At 32.6% G+C, this 17,217-nt stretch overlaps 2 protein-coding genes across 2 annotated transcripts in view; both read right to left on the reverse strand.

The window, feature by feature from the left end:
- The window catches only part of LOC149068037 (adenylate cyclase type 8-like), a 178,765-nt gene that overhangs the window by 99,457 nt on the left and 62,091 nt on the right, over nucleotides 1-17,217 (reverse strand). The gene's annotated exons all lie outside the window — the stretch shown is intronic.
- On the reverse strand, nucleotides 1,998-7,063 carry LOC149068038 (uncharacterized). The gene is made up of 3 exons (XM_089251880.1): nucleotides 6,592-7,063; nucleotides 3,381-5,552; nucleotides 1,998-2,021 (listed from the first exon to the last, which is right to left on the reverse strand). The coding sequence occupies exons 1-3, from the start codon at nucleotides 6,742-6,744 to the stop codon at nucleotides 1,998-2,000; spliced, it is 2,349 nt and encodes a 782-aa protein (XP_089108006.1). The 5' UTR covers nucleotides 6,745-7,063.

Raw genomic sequence — 17,217 nt, forward strand, 5'->3', positions numbered from 1 at the left:
AAACATACCAATTTCCGAACATCTATTTGTCTCTAATGCGCATGCGCTCTCAGAATGGACACCTATAGTAATCCCGAGCGCTAGACACGTCAAATTTTGTCGGATATCCTTTTATAAGCATGGGGGGATGGTAGGTCCTCAGAGAGTGGTGTGTGACTACGGATCCTTAACAACCCCCTCCAGGGTGACTTATCCGCCATCTTTGCGTGAAGCGTGACGTCAGTATCATCGGTATTGCCCACCGCTGTTCCCTCTTCTTTCATTTTTTTAACGATTAGATGTCAATTTGACCGGGAAAAAAACTGGTTTTATCGCTCCAAGATGAAGGCGGACGAGTCCACCGGTTACACAGGGCGAAAGGGACTAAATCTGCCAAACGAAAGAGGGGTGATCGACAAGCTCAAGTGGAACATCCTACCAACCTTGTCCTATATCGAACCGTTTTCGAGTTATGGGGAGTAATCGATTATGGAAAAAATGCGTCAAGTCTAAAAGAAAAATCCAAATTTGTGAAGTTTCGGAAAGACCCACACGCAAACGACATACATATTTGGAAATAGCAGAAAAAATCCTATAAGTTGACACCATTCTCATTGAAATATCTTTGTTTAATGGCGAGCTACACAGGCGCTGAAAGATTGGCATGGTGCAAGATCGAATTGTTGCCAAATTCCTTAACCACCAGTTCCGCAAACACCCTTCTAGCTCCGCTCGGTAAAATTCAACAAAAGCCTGTCTGTCCATTGTATCAGCTTCCGAAAGAGCTTAGGGGGCCGTTCAAGTATTACGTCAGCAAATTTTCAGAAATTTTCGACCCCCGTCAGTAAAATTTCGTCATCTATGCCCCCCCCCCCTACCTCCTATCACATATTGGTGAGATCAGAGACACTACACGGGGGGAGAAGGACATAGGAGGGCTCCTGTCGCCCCCCAAACGATCAAAAACTCTTTTTTTTTTAAATCGAAATTTTGAAGAAAATACCTTTATATGTTATTATAATCAATTTCTGTTAATTCCAATGCTATTCGAATGCTAGGAACTCAAAATTTCCATTCAAGAAATTCATTGTGACCCACCCTCTGAGCCATATATTGATAAATACTTAGCCCGTGGACCAAATGTGCCCCGGGGGGTTATCTGATGTGGCCTGCCCCCCAAAACCTAATTTTGTAAAAATGAACTAAGCGACACGTTTACAGATCGCTTAGGTGACCCATGGCACAATTCCAGAGTATTTAGGAGGCCTGTGGCACATTCACAGAACACTTAAGTGATCCGTGGCACATTTAGAAATCCCTTGAGCGACAGTTGGCGCAGTTTTAGGGCACTTAAGCGATCCCCAGTGCGGTTCTACATCACTCAAGTTTCCCCCGGCACATTCCCGGATTACATAAATAATCCGCGGCATAATTACGGATCACTTGAATCAGTGTTTCTCAACCGCCGGGCCCTGACATCATTCGTACCGGACCGCGAGTGATTAGCCAATTCCTCCTCCCCCCCCCCCCCATTCATTTTCTGTTGGTCGTGTGTTCGAATGAAACCGGGCCGCGGGCTCGCAAAGTTCGAGAACCACTGACTTGAATGATGCGTGGCACAGTTCGAGAGTACTTAAGTGGCCCAAACCAACACCTACTAGAGAATAAGGCCGCAACACGAGCTCGTGACGTCACTAAACTTAGGCGACTGCTTGCGCTACGCACTGTGGAATCGACTTGATATATGTACCGTACTCATTTATTATTCCGCGAGTAAAATTGGTGCTATGAAATATTTCTGCCTTAACGTTTTACTAGATGAATTTAGGTTATATATATTTATATTTTCTTATTTTAATCACCCCCCCCCCACCCTCCCCATTTTTCAGTTCAGACAAAAATACAAAAAATTCCCTGTACTTGTCTAGGTTCACAGAACCATTGAAATTATCCTTTTCCTCCTTGAAAATGGGTTTTAGGAAAATAAATTTATAACTTAAATATGAATATTTTTTTTCTCAATCAAGTTTCACATCACACACCTACAGAGAAAAAAAAAATCAACAGAAAGTGGAAGTTTTTTTTAAATTAATATTTTCAAATATATTTTACGAATTGGGAAAACACTATCTGCTTAAACATTGTCTTCTCAAACAATTTAAGCAATAATTTAAAAATTTCCTTCAAATGTTTTTCATTACACACAAGCAAGAATTTTAATATTCAAAAGCTAATAAAATGGTTCTTAATAACAGTAAAGGAGAACAAGATAACTTTCATTAAACTTTATTTACAAAATTATATACACTTTATTTACAAAATTATATACACTTTATTTACAAAATTATATACACTTTATTTACAAAATTATATACACTTTATTTACAAAATTATATACACTTTATTTACAAAATTATATACACTTTATTTACAAAATTATATACACTTTATTTACAAAATTATATACACTTTATTTACAAAATTATATACACTTTATTTACAAAATTATATACACTTTATTTACAAAATTATATACACTTTATTTACAAAATTATATACACTTTATTTACAAAATTATATACACTTTATTTACAAAATTATATACACTTTATTTACAAAATTATATACACTTTATTTACAAAATTATATACACTTTATTTACAAAATTATATACACTTTATTTACAAAATTATATACACTTTATTTACAAAATTATATACACTTTATTTACAAAATTATATACACTTTATTTACAAAATTATATACACTTTATTTACAAAATTATATACACTTTATTAAAAAATATTATATTTCATAAACAGTTGTATCGCACAAACCATCAAATTCCTTTATATTTTTGTAAAAGTTTGTAATTTTCTTCTTTTACGCTGAGCCATTAAAGATATGGAATCATTTACTTTTTTGCAGTAATTTTTCAAAAATACATTTGTAGCTCGTTTTATTATAGAAATTGCTATTAAATCTGCAGAATGACCACTGTCACATGTATCCATTGGTATCTCAACTTCATACGATCTTAAAATATGCATTGTTACATCGCAACAAATTTTGCGTTTATTTTTCACTTTGAGAAATTCCGTTTCACAAACTGTTAACAATTTCGAAACAACAACATAATTATAGTAAACAATAGTTATAATAACATCATTAGGATATTTTAAACCACCTCGGTCTAAATTTTTTATTAGAGCAAAAGCTTTATCTTGCTCGGCCAATAACTTTTCGGTCAAGAGCACTTCTTTGCAAACAAGACATTGAAGTTTTTTTAGCACAGCATGGATACAATAGCCTGCTATATATGTAAGGGATGGAATGAAAATTTTTAATTCTTCCATGTCATTAGATGAAATGGAAATTTCATTTGAAAGTATTTTACTTACATTTGGCTCATCATTTTCTATTTGATCACAACTCTGCCCCTCATCAACATCATCAATACCCACATTACAGACACCATATGTACTGGACTTCAAAGTCAGTGGTAGAAGGGACTGTAGCCTTAGTTTTTTTTCCACTTCATATACTTGTGTCAATGACACATGATATTGGGAACCAGCCAGCTGACGATAACGACCAAAACGGTCTTCCAGAGCATCAGTCTGGAATTTAGCTGTTAAAATAAAACTCATACCGAGTTCATCATTACAATAATTGGCCATTTCAGTAATAGCATAGGTAGAATGCTTCAAGGCAAGTTGTGTTTCTTTGGTAAAACCACCACATTGAGAATTACTCTCCCAACATTCCAACCAATGTAGGAAATCATTTAAGAATTTCAAACGTGTATCTTCAGCTTTATTGGTCAGTGGCTTTTGAAATTCATTAAGTTTATGCGAGCCTAGAAATAATGTTTTCACATTCATAATTTCCCACCAAGAACAAATTATATCAATGAAATCTGCAGTATCATTTGCACTTTGTATGTCGTAAGCTTCACTTGCCACTTTCAACCCAGCAGCAACATGCCGGTTTATAACCTGAAGTGCTAATTTTACACTTTGCTTCTCTATGTTTGAAGGAAATAAAGATTTTGTAGTGAGGGTATGTGCATGCTTAACATTAGAATCTGACTCCATGTCATGCAATTTTCTAATAGCTGCAAATGAAGCGTACTTAAGGGAACTTCCATTGCAGTTACATTCACCATCTGAACAATTGAATGAGAACTTTGGATAATGCATGCAAATGCCAGGAGTTTTCTGGTTCAACCAGTTGTTACGCATGCATTTCAATATATGAACACAATCAATAATGAAAAAAAGGGGACGTTCAGCATCACATGGGTGCGGATAGCAAATGCTTAGCTGTGGAGGAGATGTTAAAAGTGAGATGGATTTTTTATTAATAGCATTATTATCAGTGCTAATACACATAACGCGAAATCCAACACTTTCCAACCCTTTTATTACTTTCAATATTATCCCATTCAATATTTCAGCTGATATTTTTGAAACCGGAAGTATATGTACAACATCTTTGTAATTAGATCTTATACTCTGCACCATAAATGTGAAGGCCGAGTTTGCCACTTTATCACTATCGTGTGAAAATCCAATAATACTCCCACCTTTATATTCCAGGAAAGGTTTTATATGGATTTCATCAATCATTAAATTGACATATTTATCCTTATCATCCAAGTAAGTTATTTTTTCCTTCACATATTTTAAAAATGTGTCTGGCAACTGCTCATGGTGGGGATCAGTTTGGAATTTTGAGCATAACCTTTTCAAAGTGAATGGGTGGGGTAATACAAAATATCCACTATTTCTGATGAAGCGATAAGCATGTGGTGATATTGAAAAAACCAATGAACAAAAAATTAACAATGAAGATGAATAACGTCGTTGAGTTGAGCAAGATGAATTGATTAATGACAACTGTTCTAATAAGAAATCGACAACATAGTCATTTTCTTCTTTCAACCCCTTCAAATTTTCAACAACATTTTTTGCCAACTTAATTATGGAATCAAACTTACAACTCTCTTTCGGGCAAACTATGAGTTTGGTAACTTCTTTTAAAAGAGAAATTATTTCAAAAATATTTTCCATTTTTCGAGGAAACTGTTTGCCATTCACATCATTGAGTACCAAGTTATTATGATACACTGATACACTCGAATTTTGGTCGATAGTCACACAATAAGAAACTGCAGGGCATGGAAATACACTCAGATGTACAAACAAAGCCATATCGTTTTTGAAAATAACATCATATTCCTGTGGAACATTTACCTTTTCCAATAGCTTTTGAAGGTCTTCCACAGATTTGAAGTGGTTTTTGTTTTTATAGTCATTTTCAGAAATGACACTTTGAGCTATGCCTTCTTGAAGATGATCATTTTCGAGCCTCGTTCTTCTTGCATCAGGATCTTCTCGACAGCTTTTGTTCGATGACAAATACTTTGGGCATCCTGGAAATATTGATGGTACGGCTCCTTCACAAGGTCGAGGTTGTGAGAGCTTGACGACCAGTTTCTTGCCAGAGGCTGGATCATAATGTTGAGCGACTCTTCTAATGTCATTTTCACTGAAATGTAATTCACACACCTGTGTAAGAAAAAGAGAATTTTACTTGGCAATCTGCTGATTTACAAGGATTCATTAAAATATCAATTAAATCATACGATAAATATGCCTGATGAGGATCATGATAAGATAATGAAGCACTATAGTCAGCTTTGACAAAAATTGTTTGCTCCAAAAAAACCAAATTTTAAAAAAAAAATTCAATATTTTATTTTTCCTAAATTTCGAGTCGAATCGAAAATTTCAACTTTGCAGGGCGTTTTCCTCTGTGTTGTGAATAAATAGAATAACTTTCCTTTCCTTCGGGGGTCATGAATTCTAATACAACTGTCACATATTAAAAAGAAATGTGATAAACATATGGGTATTAATCAAGAAACTATACATAATAAAAAATGAGACAACCATAATTTTTTATGGGCAGTATATTTATGTTTTATCATAATTATTGGTGTTTAATTGCTCTTATTGGGTTGCTGTATTTGTGATATATATTTAACATCCATATTTTTTAAGGGCAGCTTTTGTCAGCCACCTCATTGGACATTTTGTCTGTTGTGGTATTTGTAATAGGGGGTATCAAATATTTTTCATAACAGTTATAGTTCTCAGTTTTTAAATTATAGGCAATATTATTAAGCTCTGAAGATCTGTCTTTAAAACATACTAAAAATCTCATTTGGCATACCAACGACATCAAATTCTACCAATTGTTTATCTCACGCCCCCCCCCAAAAAAAAAAAACTCCATCACATTTGTTTAAATATTAATGTGTAAATAATATGAACCAATCTTCACTTTACTGGTATTACATCACACATGTTAAAAAAAAATTATATTCAAAATTGCTTCAAACATTAGGTCTGATTTAAATCAGAAATTTTTCGCTAGCAAATGTTCATTAGCAAATTGATTATTCAAATCAGTATTTTTAGCTTCAGTTACTTGTATCAAATTTCGGGAATAAAAAAGAAAATTCTGCAATATGTATTATTTGTTTCTAAAATCTGGCAATTACGTAATTCCAATATTCAAAAATAATTTTAGTTATGCACTTACCTTGTGATTCTCTGTCGGAACGAAGTCTTTTCTTGGAATGGCTGAAAGCCAACGCTTCCTCAACATGGCATTCTCCGGGAATGAAAATACTGATACTTTGGGACCTTTAACATAGTTTCCCCGACAATAAGGTACACAACATTTATATGGCATGATTGTTAAATTTTTTTAGGTGTTCAAATTCACAGAAACGAATAAAAAAGAACGATTTTAAGAGCTTCGTTTTCGCACATGTCTGACAATAACAACGTGGAAGATACAAGGTAGAAGCCAAGCAACGTGCTTTGTTGGCGAGAAAACAGCGTGCCTACATACGTTGAAGAAAAATAGCTTTTTATCACTTGGCGCGTTTTTTCGAATAACTAATGGCTTATCGTAGGCTGATGGCAACCATTCCATTTAATTCTTCGGCCTAACTATGCTACGTCACAACTACTTTTGGGTTACCGTGTACAGGCCTTGTTTTCTAGTGGGTGTTGCCCAAACACATTTCTAGATCACTTGAAGGGAACACATTCACGAAACATTTAGAGATCACTAAAGTGGCTCTCTAGGAGAATTATCAATAGGGAGATAGTTAGTTCAGGTCAAGGTCACAAACCACACAGTTCAGGATGGCATTAAGAATATTTCATATTTTTACTGAGGGTGGTTGACGACGTAAGCATCATCCAACACCCCCTCCCCCGACATCAACAGTCAGCAAATCGGAACCCCCCCCCCCATCGATGCTGACGTAATACTTGAATGTCTCCTTACAATAAACCACATCGATGTTCTACTTCAGGAGAAATTTAAGCTTTTGTTTGCAATAAAATCACGGGCGTTCGCGTCGAAATAAATATTCGAAGAAAATTTGGAATTGGCGGTTACAGATTTTGGCGACAATTTGATTTAGCGGGGGGGGGGGGTAATCCTATAAAGTGACACCGCACTACTATCAGGACATTTGGACTTAATGGCGAGCCACACAAACGCTGAGAGATTGGCAAAATGCACAATGGGATTATCGCCAAAATTCCACTGCAGTGTCCAACTCCACTAAATTCTATATTGAAATAAAAATGCTTATATATTGAAATAAAAAACGCAGAATTTCAAAAGAAAAACAAATGGAATTCATGAAATTTCAGAATCGAAAAGAATACAAAATTGAGTTTAAATATTAAAGAATATTTGAATTAATGAGAATTCAGAATAGAAAGGAATCCAAAAATCTATCCATTGGATAGAATCGTGGTTAAGAGATAGGTCGCAACGAGTTATGGTGAACGGGGAATTCTCTGGTTGGACAGACGTCACAAGTGGAGTTTCTCAAGGAAGTGTCCTTGGCCCCATACTTTTTTCACTTTTTATCGACAAACTCGATCATGGTATCGATGGGATTACTAGCAAATTTGCAGATGATGTGAAGTTAATGGGGGTAATCGGGAATCAAAGCGATAGGGAGTCGCTCCAGACAAGTCTAAACAGGATTGCAGCATGGGCAAATGAATGGAGCATGACGTTTAGCGTAGATAAGTGCATGGTCGCTCAGTTTGGTTCGAACAACCCGCGGTTCTCTTACGAGTTGAATGGTGTCACTATCCCGGATTCAACTAGGGTCACCGATTTGGGAATTATCATTGACGAGCGGCTTAGGTTTTCTGAACAATATTCAGCGGTGGTCAAAAAATCGAATAGAATGCTCGGTTTCATTTTCAAAAAGGTCTCTTCGCGTTCTCCTAAAGTCATTCTTCCGCTTTTTCCAGGCTTAGTTCGTCCTGGACTGGAGTATGCTGTAAGGTTTTGGAGACCATACCTTCAGAGGGACATAGACTTGGTGGAAGGGGGTGCAGAGAAGAGCTACGCGTGTCCTTATTGGCACACAGGGCTTGAGTTATGAAGAGAGACTTCATTTTTTGAATATGTTCACATTGGATGGACGCAGGTGTCGAGGAGATATGATCGAAGTGTTCAAAATTTTCAATGGGATGGATAGGATGGACCATGAACTTTTAGTACACCGCCAATCGACTGCTTTTACAAGGGGACACCAGTATCGATTGGTGAGGGACAATGCAAGGCTTTCTTGTCGCAGGGAATTTTTCTCTAATAGGGTTGTTAATAAATGGAATAGCTTACCCCCGGAGGTAGTAAACTGTAACACAATTGACACGTTTAAAAGGAAGTACGATAAACATGTCGGGGTAAATCGATCCATACTTAGAATAAGACAACCATAGGTATTCTTTATGAGCATTGTGTAATATTTTATCATGTGTATATATTGTTTATAATTTGTGTTAATTGCATTTTTAATTGGGTTGCCATACTTTCGAAATATATGACAACCATATTTTTATGGGCATCTTTTTCTCAGCCACCTCGTTGGGCATTTTGTCTGTTGTATTTGTATAAAAAATTCAGATAAACTATTCATAGAATTTAAAACAGGCAGAATATATTCTGATGAGAATTCAGAATCGAAAATAATTCAAAATTGAGATTTTTAAAAAAAAAAATCACAATTTACAAAAAAAATTATAATTAGTGAAAATTCAGAATCGAAAGAATTCAAAATTGTGATAAAAATTAGCACAGAATTTTTATTTTTTAAAAAGAAAAACGAAATTAATAGAAATTCAGAATTGTAAATAATTCTAAAATTGAGATTTAGAAGAAAAAAAAAATCACGGATATCAAAGAAATTGAAATCAATTAAAAATTAGAATAGAAAAAGAATTCAAAAAACTGAGATTCACGGAATTAAAAAATTTAATTCGAAAAAAATCGGAATCAAAATGAAAATTCAGAATTGAAAGGAATTCAAAATTAAGATAAAATTATTCACACTACTGAAAAAAAAAATCGGAATTGACGAAAATTTTCAGAATCGAAAATTATTAAAAATGGAGACAAAAATATCCACAAAATTTTTTAAAAAGAGCGAAATTGATGGAAATTCAGAATCGTAAAAATAATTCGAAATTAAGATTTAAAAAAATCTGTGCTTATTTTTTATCTTAATTTCGAATTATTTTCGATTCTGAATTCTCATCAATTGCGATTTTTTAAATGTTGTGAATATTTTTGTCTTAAGTTTTGGAATTATTTTACGATTCTGAATTTCCATCAATTTCGCTCTTTTTAAAAATTTCTGTGATTATTTTTTTCCCAATTTTTTGAAATTATTTACGATTCTGAGTATTCCGATTCCACAATTTTGCTTTAAAAGAAAAAAATCTGTGCTTATTTTTTAAGTAAAATTGTGAAATCGGAATACTCAGAATCGTAAATAATTTCAAAATTGGGAAAAAAAATAATCACAGAATTACAAAAAATCGGAATTCGTGAAAATTCAGAATCGAAAACGATTCAAAATTGAGACAAAAATATCCACTGAATTTGTAAACGAAAATTGGAATTGATGAAAAGTCAGACCAAAAAAAAATAATTCAAAAATAAATAAAAAATTTGAAAAAATTGGAATTAATGAAAATTCAAAATCGAAACGAATTCAAAATAGAGAAAAAATTAAGCACATTTTTAAACTAAAATCGGAATTGATGAAAATTTTCAGAATCGAAAATTATTAAAAATTGAGACAAAAATATCCACAGAATTTAAAAACAAAAATTGGAATTGATGAAAATTCAGAAAAAAAAAATTCAAAATTGAGATAAAAAAATTGTCACAGAATTAAAAAAAAAAAGAAATTGGAATTAATGAAAATTCAAAAACGGAACGAATTCAAAATTGAGATTTAAAAAAACGGAATATTGATGAAAATTCAGAATCGAAAAGAATTCAAAATTGAAATAAACATAAGCGCAGAATTTTTTAGAAAGTGCGAAATTGATGGAAATTCAGATTCGTAAAATAATTTCAAACTTAAGACAAAAATATTCGCAGATTTAACAAAATCGCAATTTATATGAGAATTCAAAATCGAAAATGATTCAAAATTGAGACAAAAATATTCACAGAATTTAAAAACAAACATTTTTGAATTGATGGAAATTCAGGAAAAAGAATTCAAAATTGGGAGAAAAGTAATCACAAAGTTTAAAAAAAAAATTGAAATTAATGGAAATTTTCAATATCGAAACGAATTCAAAATAGAGATTTAAAAAATAAGCACACAGAATTTTTTAAACAAAAATTAAAATTGATGAAAATTCATAAAATTGATAAAATTGAATAGAAAATAATTCATAAAATTGATAAAATTGAATAGAAAATTATTCATAAAATTGATGAAAATTCATAAAATTGATAAAATTGAATAGAAAATAATTCATAAAATTGATAAAATTGAATAGAAAATAATTCATAAAATTGATAAAATTGAATAGAAAATAATTCATAAAATTGATAAAATTGAATAGAAAATGATTCATAAAATTGATAAAAATTCATAAAATTGATGAAAATTCATAAAATTGATAAAATTGAATAGAAAATAATTCAAAAATTGAATAGAAAATAATTCAAAAATTGAATAGAAAATAATTCAAAAATTGAATAGAAAATAATTCATAAAATTGAATAGAAAATAATTCATAAAATTGAATAGAAAATAATTCATAAAATTGATAAAAATTCATAAATTGATAAAAATTCATAAAATTGATGAAAAATTCATAAAATTGATGAAAATTCATAAAATTGATAAAATTGAATAGAAAATAATTCATAAAATTGATAAAATTGATAAAATTGAATAGAAAATAATTCATAAAATTGAATAGAAAATAATTCATAAAATTGATAAAATTGAATAGAAAATAATTCATAAAATTGATAAAATTGAATAGAAAATAATTCATAAAATTGATAAAATTGAATAGAAAATAATTCATAAAATTGATAAAATTGAATAGAAAATAATTCATAAAATTGATAAAAATTCATAAAATTGATGAAAATTCATAAAATTGATAAAATTGATGAAAATTCATAAAATTGATAAAATTGAATAGAAAATAATTCAAAAATTGAATAGAAAATAATCCAAAAATTGAGACACAAATATAATCACAAAATTAAAAAAAATAATTCGCTGTCGTCGTCAACTCGGTTATAACGACGAAACGGCACATATTCCTCAAACGCCGTTATAACCGAGTTCGACCGGTGAACCGGTCATTCCTCTATTCTAATACACATCCAAAAAGTTACGTTTGCGTGACTGCTATTCCCCGTTTTGTTTACGGCTCATTTCGCAACAATCCCTAGATTTTCCTCGAGAAAATATTTCTCCGGGACAAAAAAAAAAAAGGATAAATACTGTACAATTTTTTTTTCCAGGACCGAAATTTCTAATAGAAGGAAAGGGGGGGGAGAAAAAAAGGATAAGAAATCAAAATGGAAGTATAAAAAGGATTCCAGAGATCGTCTTCTAATGAAACGAACATCGTCTTTTCTCCTCGAAGAAAAATTTTTCTTCTCCGGTATATTCTCCAGATCCTTTCCCCCCCCCCCCACCCTTCCTCGGAGGGATATATCCGTGACTTCCAGGAGAAAACTTAAATTGACTTCTCCTTGTCCTGTTTGGTATAAGAACCTTCTTCTTGTTCTCCTTCCATCATCTCAATTTACCAGCTCTTGCCGTCGTTGCTTTCCCGTAGGGGTTAGGCGGGGGCTGTACGGAAATGTCATACAGTCAGTTTTGTTAGCCGAGGCACTTAAAAGGAAAAAAAAAAAAGACTCAAAACAAACGCTTTTTTGTTTCGCTAGTACTTGCGAGATGGGTCCGTCTTTTGCGACCCTCGGTATTATATGTACTAGCTGTAAATACCCGGCGCTGCCCGGTTTTTCTTCAATGGGACTTTTTTGGATCACGTGATATCTCCATCTTTCTTTGAGGGACATACAAACCGCGGCTGAGTTGACCAACATGGCGCCTTCCTGCGCGACTTCATGAAATAAACAAATGATTTAAAGAAGCGTAGAAATGAATATACGGGGTGTTTCAACAAAAAAAAAAAATCGTAACTATACAGCTTTTAATCCGTTTTGATCGTTAGAAAGAGGGAAAATATCGTATATATCTCTCTAAGCGAACTCAATATTTCAAAAATCGAGGATCTCCAATAAAATTTTTTAAATTATTGACGTGACGGAAAATGCCACTAAATATTTCCGCATTTCTACAGTTAAAAAACGGCAATTTCAACACTGATTTCTATGGGGATCATCTTTTGCCTGACCCTCAAAGTGCCCAAGGGGACTCGTGTCCTTCCTGCCAGACGGTCAAAAATTTAATTTTTTGATGCAAAAAAATATTTTATGAAAATATCTTAATATGCTGTTATAAGAAATTTCTTATGCTATTTTATATGCTATTTGAAGGTTAGAAACTCATTGCGACCCACCCTCTAAATGACCCGTGGACCAACTGTGGCCCTCGGGTTTATCTGATGTGGCCCACCATCTCGAATCTAATTTCTGTAAAAATGAACTAAGCGGCTGATTTACTGATGGCTTAAGTGACCCTCGATACGGTTGCAGAACACTTGAGCGACTCGGACACATTTCCAGATCACTTGAAGGATCCGCGAAACATTTGAAGGTCACAAAAATGGCCTCCATAGACTTATAGAACACTTCAGGGGAGAATGTTAGTTAGCGCAGGTGCCTTCAAACTAGGGCAAGGTTTCTTTCGTTTTTTGCACACTCACTAAAGATGCCAACATTTCATATTTTTGTAAATAAAGGGTGGTTGATGACGTAAGCATCGTTCAATCACCACCCCCCCCCCCCGTCATCAAAAATCAGCAAAACCCGAAACCCCCTCCCCTGTCGATGCTGACGTAATACTTGAATGGGCTCTTAGCCGAAATATTCGTAAGCCAAATCGTGATTTCCCATAAGTTTCTGTGAGAAATCGTTTGATTCGTTCAAGGTTATGAACATTGGACAAAATTTCATCGATTCTGCAATTATTAGTTTCATTAGTTCTGAGTTTTCATCAATTTCTTGTGGAATTATTTCTTTCATTAATTCTGAGTGTGTGTATTTTCATCAATGCATGGAATTATTTCTTTCATTATTTCTGAGTTTTCATCAATTTCTTATGGAATTATTACTTTCATTAATTCTAAAAAAAATTATTCCTTTCATTAATTCAAAAAAATTTATTCCTTTCATTAATTCTAAAAAAAATTATTCCTTTCATTAATTCTAAAAAAAATTATTCTATTCATTAATTCTAAAAAAATTATTCCTTTCATTAATTCTAAAAAAAATTATTCTATTCATTAATTCTAAAAAAATTATTCCTTTCATTAATTCTAAAAAAAATTATTCCTTTCATTAATTCTAAAAAAAATTATTCTATTCATTAATTCTAAAAAAATTATTCCTTTCATTAATTCTAAAAAAAATTATTCCTTTCATTAATTCTAAAAAAATTATTCCTTTCATTAATTCTAAAAAAAATTATTCCTTTCATTAATTCTAAAAAAAATTATTCCTTTCATTAATTCTAAAAAAAATTATTCCTTTCGTTAATTCTAAAAAAAAGTTATTCTATTCATTAATTCCGAAATTATTCCTTTCATTAATTCTAAAAAAAAATTATTCCTTTCATTAATTCCGAAATTATTCCTTTCATTAATTCTAAAAAAAAAATTATTCTATTCATTAATTCTAAAAAAAAATTATTTTATTCATTAATTCCGATATTAATCCTTTCATTAATTCCGAAATTTTTCTTTCATTAATTCCGAAATTTTTTCTTTCATTAATACCAAAATTTTTTCCTTCATTAATTCCAAAATTTTTTCCTTCATTAATTCCGAAATTATTTCTTCTTAGAATCAGTCGTTTTTCAATGTTTCCACCCATTTTCTAAAAATGACCGGCCCTCCACGACAAGAAACTCCGAGGGCCAAATGTGGCCCGCGGGCCACACGTAAAAGCCCCCCCCCCCCCCCGCAAACCGAAATAATCTCTCACACACAGCAGAGACTATTTCCCATCAAAGCCAAACTCACTTTAAAACAAAAACAAAAAAAAAATTCAAATATTTCCTTAATTAAAATCTTTAAAACGCATCGTATTCAATTTCAAAAATCACTAATAATATATATTTTTTTTTACAAAATTTAAAAATAACGTAAACGCAAATCCATCAAATGAAATCAAAGAGTCCAATTTATGGAAGCACAAAACCGATTTTTTTTGTTTTTTTACACGAAAAAATAAAATAAGTCTTAATCGGAAAACGTAACGTTAAAGCTAAAATAAAAAATAATAAATTATAATAATAATAATAACAATAATTTAAAAAAAAAACAAAAAAATACCGGTTTTTTTTTTTTATTGCAAGGAGAATTTTTCCGGTACTTTGGTTTCAATTAGTCTCTTTTTTTACCTTAAAAACCAAAATAATAATAAATTTCTTCCAGACCATTTCCCCTGAAAGCAAACACCTGCAAACAAACATCGATTTATAATCTGTCTTAAACATAAGAGAATATATTCTCTCTCTCTTTTCCCTTTTTTTTGGTCTTAAGAGAATGTTCAGAAGCTAATCAAGGAAACAATAAGATTATCATCGTATCTTTTTTATATTTATTTGCGTATAAATTCTCTTTACATATCTTATTACGTCTTGTGTGCGTTGTGGAAGGGGTTTTTTTTTTTTCTCTTTTTTATCGTCTTAGTTCTTTGACAAAGAATAGAAAAATAAATAAAATTAATTTCATGACGTCGGATTCATTTTTAAATTCTGTTATTAAAAGGGTTTTTTGTGTTCAAAAAGGCGTGAGAGAAAATTAATTATTGATTTTTTGGATTTAGGTTTTTACACCCGATTTACACGGACAAGGCGAGGAGAGAGAAAAATAATCATTCAAACAGAAACAATTATAACTCTTATTTAGAAGAGTTCTCTCAATCTGTTTGTTCCCGCGAAGTTCTCGAAATGATTTGATGAATGGATCCTTAAAGCAATACTCACGTTGTAGGGAATCTCTCTTAAGCAATATTCGCGTTGTAGGGAATATTTTAAGCAATATTCACGTTGTAAGGAATCTTTCAAGCAATATTCACGTTTTATAGGTTACCCTTGAGGCAATATCCACGTTCTGTAGGTCACCCTTGAGGTAATATTCACGTTGTAGGGAATCTTTTAAACAATACTCACGTTGTAGGGAATCTTTCAAGCAATACTCACGTTGTAGGGAATTTTTTAAGCAATATTAACGTTGTAGGGAATCTTTTAAGCAATACTCACGTTGTAGGGAATCTTTTAAGCAATACTCACGTTGTAGGGAATCTCTCTTAAGCAATATTCGTCTTGTAGGGAATATTTTAAGCAATATTCACGTTGTAAGGAATCTTTTAAGCAATATTCACGTTGTAAGGAATCTTTTAAGCAATATTCACGTTTTATAGGTTACCCTTGGGGCAATATCCACGTTCTATAGGTTACCCTTGAGGCAATATCCACGTTCTATAGGTTACCCTTGAGGTAATATTCACGTTGTAGGAAATATTTTAAACAATACTCACGTTGTAGGGAATCTTTTAAGCAATATTAACGTTGTAGGGAATCTTTTAAGCAATATTCACGTTGTAGGGAATCTTTTAAGCGATATTAACGTTGTAGGGAATCTTTTAAGCAATATTCACGTTGTAGGGAATCTTTTAAGCAATATTCACGTTGTAGGGAATCTTTTAAGCAATATTCACGATCTATATGTTACCCTTGAGGTAATATTCACGTTCTATAGGTTACCCTTGAGGTAATATTCACGTTCTATAGGTTACTCTTGAGGTAATATTCACGTTCTATAGGTTACCCTCTCTCTCTTGAGGTAATATTCACGTTCTATAGGTTACCCTCTCTCTCTTGAGGTAATATTCACGTTGTAGGAAATCTTTTAAGCAATATTCGCGTTGTAGGGAATCTTTTAAGCAATATTCACGTTGTAGGGAATCTTTTAAGCAATATTCACGTTGTAGGGAATCTTTATGTCTTTATGTATCTTTATCCGTAGGCACCAGAATCTAGGGCCTGAATTTATTTCAGCCCTCTCCCCGGTGTTAAATTTTGTGAAAGAAGGCTGAGGGCCCCCCCCCCCCCCATCCCCATCATTAATGAATATACAGTGTAAAGCACATCTCTCCTCTTGCGTACAGGCCCGAGTTGCGCATACGGGACGACTGACAACTTTCCCTCAAACCCCACCACCCCAATTTCTTCATGTCGGCACCACCGGTGACCAATCTTTTCCTCAATGATGCCCCTATCAACCTCTTTAAGCGGCAATAACGTGATATCTCGCAACCGTAAAAAACTCTTATTTCAGCACTGACAAGCTCAGATGTTCTCAATGAAAACTTTCCCTTATACCCCCCTTAGTTTGTACCTGTTGAAAATTGGGAGAAAGCGAGAAAGCCTACTCCATCAAACAAGATATGACATTTTGCGGGGGGGGGGGAGGGGTGTGTTCAGTGATTTCTAATTGCAGTATAAAAAGTTAAAAACATTTTGGATATGTTTGATAGTTTTGGAAGACTTATTGAAAAAAAGAATGTAATATGTTGTCAGGAGAATCAAGAAGAGCATTATCTCTGGTAAATCGGTGAATATGGTAAATTATCGCTAATAAAATTTAAAAAAAATCTCGC

This window comes from Pholcus phalangioides, unplaced genomic scaffold (genome assembly GCF_987345545.1).
Source record: "Pholcus phalangioides strain wild (caught in Gottingen) unplaced genomic scaffold, Ppha-v1.0 ptg000027l_1, whole genome shotgun sequence".
In the NCBI taxonomy this organism is placed as follows: domain Eukaryota; kingdom Metazoa; phylum Arthropoda; class Arachnida; order Araneae; family Pholcidae; genus Pholcus; species Pholcus phalangioides.